Below are 14,291 nucleotides of genomic sequence, written 5' to 3'. Positions count from 1 at the left end.
ATGGACATGGTAAGTGATAGTACTCAGATAAGCGTTTAGGAGTTTAAACGATGCAAAAATATTCCCCACACTATTACATCACCAGCAGCAGCAGCTTGAACTGCTGACACAAGGCATGATGGATCCATGCTTTCATGTTTTTTTTTATTATGCCAAATTATTACCCTACCATCTGAATGTCACAGCAGAAACTGAGAATCAGACCACACACTGTTTTTCCAAGCTTTTATTGTGAACCTGTGTGAATCGCAGCCTCAGTTTCCTGTTCTTAGCTGACAGGAGTGGCAACCGGTGTGATCAACAGCCTGGCCATTCTCCTCTGACCTCTGACCTCAACAAGAGATCTTCGCCCCTAAAAACTGTCACTCAGTGGATTTTTTTTTTTTTTTTTTCCGGACCATTCTCGGTAAACCCTAAAGATGGTTGAGGTAAAAATCCCAGATGATCAGCAGTTTCTGAAATACTTAGACCAGCCTGTCTGGCACCAACAACCATGTTCATTTAAAGTCACTTAAAACATTTGCTGATGCTCGGCTTAAACTTCACCAGGTTGTCTTTACCGTATCTATATGTCTAAATATATTGAGTTGCTGCCGCTGATCAGATTATTGTGTTAGAAAGTAGCTGAACAGGTGTACCTAATGAAATGACCAGTGAGTGCACACCTTTTCAGTGTACATTTAACAGTCTGCTCATACTCACATCTACCACACAGACAGAACTGCATTAGTACCGTGCTGCCACAAACCACACATTCTTATTAATAGCAAATGTAAGAGCAGGATGAACAAGAACGTCCTTTGCATTAATCATATCGTCCCCTGGTAGCATAGTTTCCACAAAACATATTTAGTACACAAAAGAAGAAAAAACTACAGATGTATTAAGTTGGCTTTATTTTTATATTTTCTTCTTCTAGGGGAAGAAAACACATGCTGAACCTCACCTTCACCACGGAGACAGCTTTGAGGGCATCTATCTACCAATACAGATGGGAAGGAAAAAATATCTACATTATTTTTATGATAGCAGTACTTTTTTTCTGTAAAATATCTCCATAAATCAATACACAGAAAACATATTTTCTGTTAACTCAAGCACATTTAAACATTAAAAAAATCTTCCGGCAAGATTGCTGTTCTGCTATATAAACGCAGATATTATTGATTGATATTGATTATTGCTTTGTTTTACGGAGCTTTCACTGACTGAGAAGCTGGAGGTCTCGGCTGTATGACTGGAGGGGCTGTCTCTCCGACACCCAGCTGTCCCCCCTCACAGAGGGTGTCGTGGTGGGCTTGGTCCCTCTCCGAAGCCGCCAGCATTACCTGCTTTAAAACAGCTTGGTATTTCTCATTCATCCGCTTAAGTGCGGGTTCGTAGCTGTTGCACTGCGCCTTGACTTTTCTCAACTCCTCGATGAGCCTGTTTCTCTCCTGGACAACCTGCTTATGTTGCATCCGGTGGAAGTCTCTGGTTTTCTGCACTCTTCCCAGAGTCCCGGCTGCTGCAGAGGCTGCACACCTGTACTCCTCCATCTCCCTCCGAGCGGTTCTCAGCTCGTTTTCCAGACGCTGGTTTTCAATATACACGTCTGGTGTCACTCTGAGAGCATCTGCGTCCAACAGTCCTTTCTGCATCATCTCGCTCCACTCAGTCTGGAAACAATCGAGCGTTTCTGTCATGCCCATTTGGAAGAGAAAGTTGCTTAAAAAGTCAACCAGGGCTGGTGGCTTGGATGTGCTGTTTGCTGCCCTGGGCCTTGCACTGCCTTCTGCCCGGTCCCATATGGCTTTCACCGTTGCTTCCAAGTCTTCTTCTCCTTCCCTTAAACTACATTCGTCTTCTACAGAAACCTCTTCACATTTAAAGCCGTCGTCACTGTCAGCCGGCACTTCGTCGCCCCTCTTTTCTGCATTTTTCCAACCAGCATCCATTGCCTCGTTTTGAACCCAGCGACCGAAAACTTGATGTTGCTATGGTAATACAGCGCTCACTCAACGCGAGATTTCACAAGTTCGCGTTTGCCCCGCTCCGTCAGACATTAAACAATCATGGCGGACTACCGAGAGGCGCCCTTGGCCAGTCGGCCAAAAACATTGGATCCAAAGGAATATTTCAACCTTTCCGCGGAACAGAGGCGTGCCGAAGAAGCAAGGGCTGCACTACGCGCAAAGCTGAAGCGGCAGTATCAGCTACAACTCAATAACCCGCACAGAAAAGAGGTCATTGTAAGTGGCTACTTGCTAGTTAGCAATGTCACCCTTGAAAAGGGCTGAAGTTAGTGGCTGGGGTGCTAACGGGTAGCATTAGGGGTACACCGAGAATAATGTGATAGAAAACAATGACTGTATGCATTTATTTAGTCTAAATTTCAGTTGCGGTTATAAACGCGACCTTCCTCGCCGCGCTAGTCATCATTACATTATGAAAAATACAGTTTTTGAGCCGATCTCTGCGCTGCAGGACAAACTACAGTTTTCCTGATATGTTTTTAACGCTGTGATCTGGTCGAGTTTGATAAGTCCGCAACTGATTCAGTAACATTTAACTTCTTATACTGCTAGGTGACAAATTAAAGGAATAATATGGGGATCTGGTGGCTCTGTTATGCTTTAGGAGGCATTTTGCTGGCGTCGTTTGGGTCCACTTTAGTGTGAAGAGTGGCTGTAATCAACAACAGTGTTGTTCTGAGTGTTCATGCTTTTTCTGTGATGAAACACGACTTTACGCCTTGGAGTAGCCCCGATCTCTTGAGCACTAGGGATCACTGAACGATATGATCCATATGACAATAATTTGAATCATGTCCAAGGCTGCGGCCTCACCGGATCCCAGCCCAGCTCGACACCTATGGGAGATTTTGGACCAAAGTGTTTAACAGCGTGCTCAGCCACACGATCATCAAAACACCAAATGATTGAACATATTTTGGAGTAATGATGTCAGTCCTTACAGTGGAGGTCCAGAAACTTATAAAATCATCACAAATGTGCTTTAAATCAGTTGTAGCAGCCCTGATGCTGGTTTTCTCATTGTCACCAGTCTGGATATACTTTGGTTCTTTTATAATGTCTTTATGTATCTCAGTTTTGTAATTTGACTAATTCTCTTTCCATTTATACTGTATATGCTGTGATTGTTTTAAAGGCAGATATTTTGACAGGGCACATTGTTACTGTTACATTTATGATGGCTTTGTTTTATTCGGGTCATGAAATTGGCTATTAAATAGAAGTTTACTGGAATCATAGCAGCTAAATGTAAACCAGCTGTCATTTATGGTATATGTGTATACACTATATTGCTAAAAGTATTTGCTCCTCTGTCTTCACGCGCACATGAACTTGAGTGACAACACATTCTTAATCCCTAGGGTTTAATGTGATGTCAGCACACCCTTTGCAGCTATAACAGCTTCATCTCTTCTTGGAACGCTTTCCAAAAGGTTTAGGAATGTGTTTATGGGAATTTTTGACCATTCTTCCAGAAGCGCATTTGTGAGGTTTGAAACCGTTGGATGAGAAGGCCTGTCTCACAGTCTCTGCTCTTAATTCATTTCAAAGATGTTCTGTTGGATTGAGGTCAGGCCAGTCAAGCTCTTCCACACCAAACTCGCTCATCCTTGTCTTTATGGACCTTTCTTTGTACACTGGTTGTCATGGTTGGGCCAAACTTCTGAAAAACAACCCACACCATAACCCCCCCTCCACCAAACTTTACACTTGGCACAATGCAATCAGACAAGAGAATGCATCTCTAGAGTCCAGTGGTGGTGTGTTTTACACCACTGAGTCCAATACTTTGTGTCGTGCTTGGTGATGTAAGGCTTGGAAACAGCTGCTCAGCCATGGAAACCCATTCCATGCAGCTCTCTACTGTTCTTGAGCTAATCTGAAGGTCACATTATGATGAGGTCTGCAGCAATTGACTTTGTTATAATACCACTAACAGTTAACTGTGGAATATTTAGTAGTGAGGAAATTTCAGGACCAGACTTGTTGCACAGGTGGCATCCTGTCACGGTGCCTCGCTGGAATTCACTGAGCTCCTGAGAGCGACCCATTCTTTCACAAATGTTTGTAGAAGCAGTCTACATGCATAGGTGCTTGATTTTATACACCTGTGGCCATGGACGTGATTGGAACACCTGAATTCAATGATTTGGATGGGCAAGTGAATACTTTTGGCAATATAGTGTATGCGTATAGATATATATGTAAACAAGTAGTTTTCCTGATGTGATATATCAAAAGGTGAAATGAATGAAAAGGTCAAAATGACTCATTGTTCTCTTTTCTGTTGTTTCCTGAGTTGTCCACTTAAAAGTATAAAGGATGGTAACATTATTATTTTGGTTGATTTGTTGTAAATGTTTGAGTCTTTTAGTTTTGTTTTTCCTGATATAAATTCTACATTTACAAGTGATTACTAATGTCTTTGCATTCTTCTGTCTGTACAGGAAGACCCTGCCCTGACACGCTTGGTGTACGCACGAGCCAACCCCTACACTCACTTCAGGCCCACAAACAAGACCTCTCTGTTGGGTGCAATGATTGGACTTGTGCCTCTCTTTGCCTTATACTTTGTCTTCAAGACAGACAGGGTATGAGACAAGAAACACAGCAGTTCCCTCACTCTTTGTCTGCTTGATATTTCAAGGGTAATTTAAACAGTAATGTAGCTCAGCTGTGTTTTTTCATTACTATGTAGAGAAATAGAACTACAGTTTAGGCCCCACTGACATTCAACAGCTGTATAAAGAGCACATGGGAGACTAGAACCAAAACAGGAACAGTAGAAACTATGAGATAATAAGAATAAATATCCAAGTGTTGTTGGAGGTTAGCAGAATATCACTACATTTACTTGAGGAAATTAAATAACTCTGTATTGAACACGTGGTTACTTTACAGTGTTATATTAGTGGTCTTTTTTTTTCCCAGCCACTCTAATAAATTGACAGTACCATTTACAAACCATTTTGAGTATTTGGCCTGGGCATTCGTAAAAAGTGATTTGGTGACAAATGCTATCATAGAAACTTGAAAAGCTATTTAGTTGATGATTGGGACTCATTATTCTCATGTAGGTGCACCTTTGATCTGGTTTTCTTTTTTTGACACAGACCCATTCAAGTTAGAAATGAATGCCTCATCCAAAATGCTGCCTGCTTTCATTTTCCGCCCCATTGTCATGGAGATTCACCCGCTAAGTCCTTGCCAATTGAGATTTCAGGGAGAATTTGGTGCAATTGTCACACTGCTGGGCTATCATATTCCTGTCCCACCCACCCTTCCCCCCACATCCTCCCTCCCCATTTCTGGTGAGAGGAAAAAGGGAAAAAAAACTGCTTTAAAATCATAAAACAATCACGAATAAAACATGCGGTTGGAGAAAATGTCCGCAAAGTAAAGAGGGCGAGGGCGATATGACTTTGTTTCTGTGGAAACGGCACTAACCTATCATTTATTTGTCGTCTGTTTTACAGAATAGGAAGGAGGAGAAGATTAAGGCCGGTACCCTCGAGCGCAAGTTCAGTTTGTCATTTTGAGCCTGGATGTAGAAAGAGATGATGTCCATGTGTTTAATTGTTATTAACCGAATAAAATTATATTGTCAAACAGGGTTATGTGGCTTTGATTTCAGAGGCTGACGTCAGAAGGGTGGGAAAGCACAATTTGCATATCTGCAGACATATTTGCGTAAACACCGGGGCAAGCAGGCTCAGCGTGGAGACTGTAAGAATGGATCAGTAGATACAAATAGCTGTCACATAAGTTCAGATTTGCACAGGAAAAGAAAATCCAAGACAGCTGATGTTAATGATTTCTGGTTCACATAACGCAAGGCTATATACATCCAAGAAGATATTAACGAATAATGGCAAAATTAGTACAACAGTGGCACAAGGGGAGAATATATCAGGTCATTAGTGGTCCTGCCAAACCACTGTTAGTAAAACTGAATTAAGGTTACCTTTTTATTGCGCCTTAATTTCCAGTTTAAAAGTGTTCGTGTGTCACGCTTTGGTTTCACACTTTACGTGAGAAAGAAATTCTTGCTGTAATTCTGTCAACGGTAACAAATAAAGCACTGGTTTGTTACATTTATAAAGTGAAATTTTTATTTTCGCATAACATTTGTTTCGATTTTTGGCTAAATGTATTCTAAACCACTGGTTTTCTACTGTTTGCCGGGCTTCCAGTTGGGGTTAAAGTGGCTGCGGAGAGCTTCCCAACACTGGTAGTACTTCTTGTCGAGCTTCTGGCATGTTTGTAAACCCCATTTAGTCACCGCCATGCTGAAAGATGACTCAAACATAAAAGCCTGGTGACAGAAGAGAGAGCATGCTGTGGTAAATGATATTGACTGGTCATGCTTTTAAGTTTCTGTTTAACCATAAGATCATGTGTATACATGCATCGTGTTTTTTTGTTTTTTTTTACCATGGTTCCCTCAGCCACCTGCTCTGGTTTGAGTTCAGCAGTGCTGTTCTTCTCAAAGCACTCAGCATCGGGGCCATGTGGGGTCATTATGCTGTGGAGGCTGGCCCCTCCTGGCTGGAAACCCTCCTCTTTGGCCTCATAATGGCCTTTGATCAGACCCATGAATTCACTCATGCAGTTACCTACGATGACAAGCAGGAGGTGCTGTAACACAGCAGAATCCTGTGCAGTTTGCAGTTGAAACAGTGGACACTGATTTCCACTAGATGGCCTTATAGATCTGTGATGAAATCGGACAAAGGGACTGTGTGGGGGGGGGGGGGGGGGCTCCATGAAGGGAGTCATACAGCAGGTGGTTTGTTCCACCTACTGTCTTGACACTGGCTGGGTAAATGGACATGTTAGCTTCTGGCTGGCTTGTTTCAGTCCATGATAGACTAAAATTACCCTCGCTAAGACAGAAAATTTGACATTTCCATTCAAATTTGCATTCAAATTCAGCTGTCTTAAGAATGCGCAATTCATTGTTTCTGCCTTTCTCCCATGCCCTGTGAAGTGGTGGATAAAGGCCCATTTGTGTGTGCGTGTGTGTTGGTGTCTTACGGTGATAGTACGGTGGGCGGAAGGTGTGGTCAGCAACACCCCATCGTGGGGGGAAGATGACAAAGTCGGCAATGGCAACACCTGGTCTTGTGGATTTGGCAGTCAGCACAGTAAAGATAGATGGATCCTATAGGGAGATCATAAATATGTTACAGCTGAGGCACATGGCTATTTACATTCAAAAGTGCTGTTAGCATGTCCTTAAACATGACTCTCACCGCATGGTCGAAGGCCACACAGTTGATAACCATGAAGTTCTTCAGGTGTATTGTAAGGCGTTTGTAGTTACCGTGCCAGGCGACCACATTGAATGGCGAGAAATCCTACGTGCAGCGCACAGAACAAAACAAATAAGAGGAGTCTACCCAAGCAACAAACACAAAAGACTTTAAATTGAGCTTTTCACAGGGAAAACGGAACAATGAATAATGCCTTTGTAATCTTAAATTCCCAGAGAGAGTACTTCTTCACATAAAGAGAAAAAAAAAGCTGGTCATAATGAAAAGGGTTGATTGTGAAAGAGGGTGTGCTTTTTTTTCATCCTTTCTTCTCTTTCATTCCCCCTTTTCTTTGTGATACGAGGCTCCAGGTATTATGGGGGTAATTGGCTTCACAATCAAACTTTCCCAAACTTTGAGCATTTTGACGCTCGCAGCAGCGCAGTTACGGGGAGAGGGAGCAGCAGCAGCAGAGGGTGCAGAGATATTTCTTTATCTTGATTGTTAAAACCACAGCATTTTATATAGTTTCTCTGTTCTGATAATGTCACTGCGAAAAAAGACATTCAACAGCAGCTCTAAAATCAATATAGTTCATTACAACTCAAGCTGCCTCCATGCTGACCTCCATGTTCCTCACACACAAGCTCACGTGCATTTCTGCTAATACACACTAACAATAAGAACCGGCAAATGCATATACATACACAGATGCGTTCACACACATTCATGACTAATGAATACCAAACGCAGCTTAAACACACACTCAATTGACAGTAGTCGACATACAAAGAGGCCTTCGGGAAATCCAGTGCAGGTAATTTCTTGGACATTCATCTGTGATAACTCCACCACATTCGATTAAATGAAGGGGGAAGATGGAGGCGAGCGAGCACTTGCGCACACATGCACACAAAACACAAACATATTGGTCCAGTCAAGCAAATATAAGTTAATTTGAGCAATTTCGGCACTCTGCGGGGGAACAAAACAGCAGGACCAGGCAGGAGCAGCAGCATTTCCCTTAGATGAGGCCTCTGCCGCCCCATCTTATTTTCTTACCCCTGTAGCCTTTCTGTCCACATTTGGGGAAGAGTGGACACCAAGGGAAAAAAAGTGTTCTCTGACCCCCACCCAGCATATAACTGGTGGCAGATATTCAACTAGAAGCAGCGAGGAGGATGGGAAGAGGTCTATTTTGCTTCAAAAAAGACAGTATCTTGCCCTAGTGTACTTCCTATGATGAATAATAACAGTGTGGTTTGACATGGTTTCCACGGTTACAACCCCTCCAACCCCCACCCCTGACAAACCTCTCCTCCCGCCTCCTCCCTGTCTCAGTTAAAAAAAAAAAAAACCTCCTGTCAGACATATGTGTCGATCCAATTATGCGCCAACAGGACATTTCAGGAGGGGAGGATCATTCCCCGGCTGAAGATGTTTGAAATTAATGCTTAACTTGAAAAAGGTTTTTCCCTACAAAGCAAAGCTTCACAGGTACACTGTCTGCAGCTCCAGAATGCCTTAACTAATTATGAGTGATTAAGACTCATAAGGGAGTCGAGGCGGAAACCTGCTGAATGGATAACAGCTAATGCTCGATATTAAATCATCAGGGATGGCAATTCAGTCGGCAGGAGCAGCTTAAGGGATCATATGCTTCACTTGGACAGTTTCCTGTTAGTCACTGCGGCAGTTCGATGGCGTTCACTGAAGCAGACGCAAACTAAATAGGGGTAATAGGGCAAGTAAGCCACATGTGTGTGCGTCCCTGTCAGACAGCAGGTTACAGTGATACAGATAAAGTTGTATGCCACAATAACCACTGTTGGCAGGCAAACAGCTTCCACCTGGTATTTATTGATGCCGGTGTAACCAGTGGACACCTTTTGCGATCCTCATACCAAGCAACTGGACACAGGAAGTCCCTCGGGTTGGCCAGGCCATTGGCTCCTGCAAAACATACACAGTGTCAAACTGCAATATTTGATCATAAACCAAAGTTTTTGCCAAATTAAAATTTTGGAGTTATGGCAGCATTAGATTTAAGTATGATAATAACTGTGATATTTAAAAATAGGAAATTCTCATATTAATGTAATATCACACATATTCATGCAGTTTCTCCTGACTCAAAATGGGCCTTTGGGGTGTGACCGGGCATGTACTCACAGTTGGTCTCATATAGTTGAGGCAAAGAGCATGTTTAGATTATTTAACAGAATTCAACGCATTTTTCTGCTATTTAAGCCATTTTATAAAGAAAAATCTATTTAGGTTAGAGTAAATGAACCTAATTATGGGAATTCATCCTAAAAGTCATTAAAGTCCATCCTGAGAAGAGAATAAATGTGTTGTGAACCGAATTTCATTGCAATCCATTAAAACAGCAGTTGAAACATTTCACTTAAAGCAACAATCTTAAACAGATTACTACAGCTACAACTCAGGGAATCACTAAGGTAAACATTATCCTCTGAGAACCGTGAGCGGTGGAGAGACTGGCTGGAAATCAGAACGAGCCACACTGACACTGGATGGATTTGCAGAGAAAAATTTCAAACATCAACGGCACCTTCCAAGAAATAGATTTAAAGAGGCTGGTGTGCACATTTCAAGGAAAGGTGAACACATATACGGCACTCATATAGTCTTGCAAATAGCATACAAACCTATTGGTCCGAGGTCGGGGAGTTCAAAATGGGCACCATACACCTCCAGTATGTAGCCTCTGGTTTTCCCCAAACACATCCACTCTGAAGCGCATCCCTTGCTTAAAAAAAAAAAAAAAAAGAGAGAGAAAAAAAGTGAAAAGTGGCAGTGAGAAGAAATTTTGTCCTATTAAGTATCAACAGTGTGCTGTTTCAATTCTGAACGGACTTGGAAAAACACACGTGCTGCCTGTCCAGGTGGTCAGGCTTTCAGTAGCTTAAACCTCTTTTCCACTGTTGCTTATTTTTGAGGTCACTTCAAAAAGCACCAAACAATGCCTCTCTAAATATGGTAAGTGGGTGTTGGGGCAGACAGAATGGAAGATTTCTTTGAAAACCGGGGAGATGGAAAACATACAGCCCACCTGGATGACACAGATCTCGTTCGGCTCGACCATCATCTTCCCAAACTCTGTGGTGATCAAGATCTCTCCCCTGCTGAGGGACTGCGCACACAAACAGACAAAGAAAGAAACAGAGAAAAAGAAAATTTGAACAAGAAGGCAGGCTGATGCTTGAGCTATCATTGTTCTTATGAAAGATGACAGTGAAAACAACAACAGCCCTTTTTTCCTCACCAATCAGAAAGTCTCCGTCTGAGTTGTTGAAGCACCTAGAACAAGGGGGGAAAAAAGGATCAGAGGAAGGCTGGCAATATTTTTCATTAATGAAACGTGTCCTTTTCTCACATTAATTTGTGTGCAAACACGCTCTCACCTGTCGACCATGGAGGTGTTGCAGGTGTACATGTGGACACCAATGCCACTACGAGATTTGGAATCTCCAGCACCGCAAGACGGTATGTAGACCCTGAAACACACAGAAGGACACAATCCCAACAAATCAGATGAAATTTTTTATTTTAAAAGAAAAAGAGAAAATAAAAGATCTTGACCTACAGCAACAAAGTCCACTTTCTTCTCTGTAGTTTTGGGAATGGTGAATGGCAGCCATCGAAGCTGTTAAAAAAAACAAACCTCAGAGTCAGAATCTGCTGTAACAAATTTCACTGTGAAATTACAATAAACTACCTAACAACTGTTATTTTACACTGGCTTGCTTTTACAGCTTTTATGTTTGTTTGTTCTTTATTTACTAGATTACTTACTAGCTTGCTGTTAATATTTCATTTACCAACTATTAGTATTTACAGTATTTACCTCTATTTATGAAGAGCAGTTCTTTGTACAACCCATTGGTTGCAGAGTACCTACTCTGTATATTCAGAGAACTTAAAGATTAGTTCAGCTTCAGTGGCTGTATGGTAAATATGAAACTAAAGCCATAAGACTGAAAATGGAGGGAAACTGCAAGCCACTCATTGTGTCACATACCTAGTTTTTGCATGGTTTAAACAAGAGATACCACATTAATGTGAGGTTTAGAGGAGAGAATAAGTGGAGCTGCTTACATCGGGACAGCTAATTGCTGTGCTAAACTTAGTTAAGCTGCTGGCTCCAGCTTCATATTCACACACAGACATAAAAGTGGTGTTGTAAGAGTTTTGATTATCAAGCAAATCCAAAATGAGCCACAGCTCCTTCTGTTGATATACCTGGTTGGGATCAGGCTCCACTTCATTCCAGTTCTCTGTTAGATCCCCGCAGGGAAGTGGGGTGAATGGCTTGTGTTTAACAGATGGAAGGATGCGGTACAACCAGCTAGAGAAAGAAGAGGGGACAGTTTAGTTATCCATAATGTCTGGGATCCATTTAGGATTACTATAGACTGACTTAGGATTCAAACAGAGATGGGCACCTCCTCTTATTGGCTGGGCGTGGGCAGGTGAAGGCAGAGCCAGAGAGCTGCTCAGCGTAGAGGCCATAAGGGCAAACCTGAGGATTATTCTGTAGCCACATGGAACAGTAACACAATGATAATGTTGTGATGTGATATATGTACAGCATATATATGCATAGGTATGGTGATCAATTAATCTTATTTTCAATAATTAGAAAAGAATAATGACTAAATAACAAAAGGAGCCCAGTGTGCGTTTTTCTCCGAGTGCTACCTGTCCCTCGGGTAAGGATCCAGGACAGCGAGGGTCTTCAGAAGAGAACTCGTTCCCGAAGCCACTCATGTACTGAAAGAGACAAACACGCATTGAACACACAAGTGGAGCCAAGTTGAAGTGAAAAATTAAAAAAAAAAAAAATACATCATGCAGCTTCATTGTAATGCAGGATAAATGTGTTCATGCTGGTTATAATTAAATTTGAAGGCTTGTCATTAAGGCTTGTCTTTTTGTTAATTGTTGTCATATTGATTCACATTAGATCTATGATAAAACAAACTGCAGTTATGCCAAATTTCCCCCCTTGCAGTCATCCATTATTTTGTGTTATTGTGCCACAGAAAGAGCCTAATTACACTTGCATCCTCTGCAGCATGTTTTGATCAATGTTTCGGCTACGATAAGGGTGTTGCTTTACATCTAACCTACACCGGCACTCATCGTGACTTCTCTACCACAAAAAAAAAAATAATAATTTTTAAATCGCAAACTTGGCACAGTATAAACGCAGCTTGCTGAGTCATTGTTACTTTGCAAGAAAGCACACTCGCAGGCACGGATGGTTTCCATATGTGCGCGTTCATGTGCCCAAAGAACATGTTTGGAGGCTCCAGAGTGTCCCATTGTGAAAGAATGCTTTGAAAGTCTCATTTCTGTCAAGTTTATTAGAATCTGAGTAGCAAACTAGATTTGGCGATGATTCCAGCATCACTTGGATTTTTGTTAATAGGCTGAAACCATTCTCCTATACCCAAATAATGATCCTACCTTATAAAAAATTACTCTAAGCACAGGGCCAATACTGAACTTAATGGCCACAACGCTGCAGCAATGCCAATAAAACGGGGGGGTGGGGGTCAAAACACGGTTTTTGCCTTGAATTTAAGCTTTCACACTGAAATCTGAAAAATTCTTCTGCACTTCAAACCACATCTGGGCAGCTGCGGAATGCAGCACTCTGATTGGTTGGAGGGAACGCCTCCCTTCAGTCAGCGGCTGCTGGAGCCGTGATGGGTTTGGGGCGCTTTAATTTAGCACGCCTCTGGTGCAAAATAAAAAGTTAAAGTGCCCCCTTTTTCTTTATTTCCTGACTAATACAGAACTGCACCCTACTTGCACATATATGCACAGTACCGCTCTTTTAATCGACACAGATCCAGCTTATAAGCCATAATAAATGAATAATTACACATTTAGTAATCGTTTTGCTTCAAGTAAATGCTGCCTTACCTTGAGTCCAGCCATTGCGTTGTTGTTAAAACTTTTCTGGCAGCTGCTGAGCGCTTCGAAGTGGTTACAAATTAACTTTTAGTTTTTCTCTTAATGTTTTCCCTTCGTCCAAAATCCACTTCTGGGCGCCTGCATAGCGATGCGTGGACAGACTAGGAAAAGGGGGCTGGGATTTATACACTTTCTCAATCTGGGTTTAATTAGGGTTTAACTGGCTCTGTGACGCAACAACTGGGAGACATGTAAAGGTGAACGGACGGGTCGGATGGTCAAAATGTGCGCAAACAAGGGCCACTGTCACTGCCAAGACAAACAAGAGCCAATATGTGAAATTTCTGATGCACGTAAAGAACAGTAAGGGATTAAAGCTCAAGTAATGGTTTTTTTTTACAGGACAGCGATCCTAGCACTGACAGCACATGCAGAGAAAAATATAAGGATGCCAGGTAGTTAGAAGCTTGTAATACATGGAATATGTTATATTATGATATCTATTAACAACGTGATACAAAAGACCCAATATAAAACCATTAAAGGGTTGTGCTGAAATTGTGGTGACCTCATGCGCACTGCTTGTGCAAACACTGGCGCCATGCACATCCTCACGTCCTGCAAAGCAAACATCTAAGTAACAAGAGTTTATTTAATTCTTTAAGTTCCCATATTTGGTGTGTAGCCTACTATTTAACATTAGTGTTTAGACAAGCAGCAGTGGTGCAAATGTGCCATCAACCGCTGCCCCCCCCAGCCCCGATTTCATTGCTTTCATCAAATTCACGTTTGCCGTGCTTGACACAAGCACAAGTGAGTTATCGTTCCTGTAAACCCACGTAATTAATTTATTTTTCCTAAAACCAGGATTAGCCTATATTTGGATGCCCTCTGCCCGCTGCAGCGAGCCCGTCATTCCTCATAAAGTGAAAACAACAGCACGGGGGCTCTAAAAGGCCTATACATTACTTCACGCAAAATTTATTCAGTTCATTTCTTGAAATAGGTGGTCAAACGAGGTGTACCTAATGTCCCCCATGCAGCATGTATCAAAAAGAATCAATTTCGCCTC

The 14,291-nt window shown here is 42.0% G+C and overlaps 3 protein-coding genes across 4 annotated transcripts; 1 reads left to right on the top strand and 2 right to left on the bottom strand.

Moving 5' to 3' along the window:
* Nucleotides 1-882: 882 nt before the first annotated feature.
* Nucleotides 883-1,975, bottom strand: LOC115799638 (sperm-associated antigen 16 protein-like). Its single transcript, XM_030756874.1, has 2 exons — nt 1,210-1,975; nt 883-979 (listed from the first exon to the last, which is right to left on the bottom strand). The coding sequence occupies exons 1-2, from the start codon at nt 1,935-1,937 to the stop codon at nt 976-978; spliced, it is 732 nt and encodes a 243-aa protein (XP_030612734.1). The 5' UTR covers nt 1,938-1,975; the 3' UTR covers nt 883-975.
* A 37-nt stretch (nt 1,976-2,012) lies between these two features.
* ndufb4 (NADH:ubiquinone oxidoreductase subunit B4) lies at nt 2,013-5,628 on the top strand. 2 transcript variants are annotated; one of them, XM_030756872.1, is made up of 3 exons: nt 2,013-2,225; nt 4,463-4,606; nt 5,492-5,628. In XM_030756872.1, the coding sequence occupies exons 1-3, from the start codon at nt 2,055-2,057 to the stop codon at nt 5,552-5,554; spliced, it is 378 nt and encodes a 125-aa protein (XP_030612732.1). In that variant the 5' UTR covers nt 2,013-2,054; the 3' UTR covers nt 5,555-5,628. The 2 variants fall into 2 exon arrangements, with proteins under 2 accessions (XP_030612732.1, XP_030612731.1); XM_030756871.1 differs by having other exon boundaries at nt 2,013-2,231.
* A 476-nt stretch (nt 5,629-6,104) lies between these two features.
* hgd (homogentisate 1,2-dioxygenase) lies at nt 6,105-13,388 on the bottom strand. Its single transcript, XM_030756873.1, is given in 18 exon segments — nt 6,105-6,330; nt 6,450-6,631; nt 7,053-7,179; nt 7,271-7,375; nt 9,097-9,159; nt 9,162-9,223; nt 9,943-10,006; nt 10,008-10,043; nt 10,347-10,415; nt 10,417-10,427; nt 10,560-10,594; nt 10,699-10,775; nt 10,777-10,791; nt 10,881-10,940; nt 11,537-11,642; nt 11,740-11,828; nt 11,996-12,067; nt 13,229-13,388. Coding segments are annotated over 18 exon segments (1,332 nt in total). The 5' UTR covers nt 13,244-13,388; the 3' UTR covers nt 6,105-6,186.
* Nucleotides 13,389-14,291: the final 903 nt, after the last annotated feature.

This window comes from Archocentrus centrarchus, chromosome 20, assembly GCF_007364275.1.
Source record: "Archocentrus centrarchus isolate MPI-CPG fArcCen1 chromosome 20, fArcCen1, whole genome shotgun sequence".
Lineage (NCBI taxonomy): Eukaryota > Metazoa > Chordata > Actinopteri > Cichliformes > Cichlidae > Archocentrus > Archocentrus centrarchus.
The sequence above is the reverse complement of the archived record's forward strand: the minus strand, read 5'-3'. Positions and strand labels throughout refer to the sequence as shown.

Excerpts from the sequence above, each read along its gene's own strand:
- ndufb4 (XM_030756871.1), top strand. The coding sequence starts at position 2,055 with ATGGCGGACTACCGAGAGGCGCCCTTGGCCAGTCGGCCAAAAACATTG. Across the intron at positions 2,232-4,462 it reads CGCACAGAAAAGAGGTCATT|GAAGACCCTGCCCTGACACG; the intron begins GTAAGTGGCTAC and ends CTGTCTGTACAG. Across the intron at positions 4,607-5,491 it reads TTGTCTTCAAGACAGACAGG|AATAGGAAGGAGGAGAAGAT; the intron begins GTATGAGACAAG and ends TCTGTTTTACAG.
- LOC115799638 (XM_030756874.1), bottom strand. The coding sequence starts at position 1,937 with ATGGATGCTGGTTGGAAAAATGCAGAAAAGAGGGGCGACGAAGTGCCG.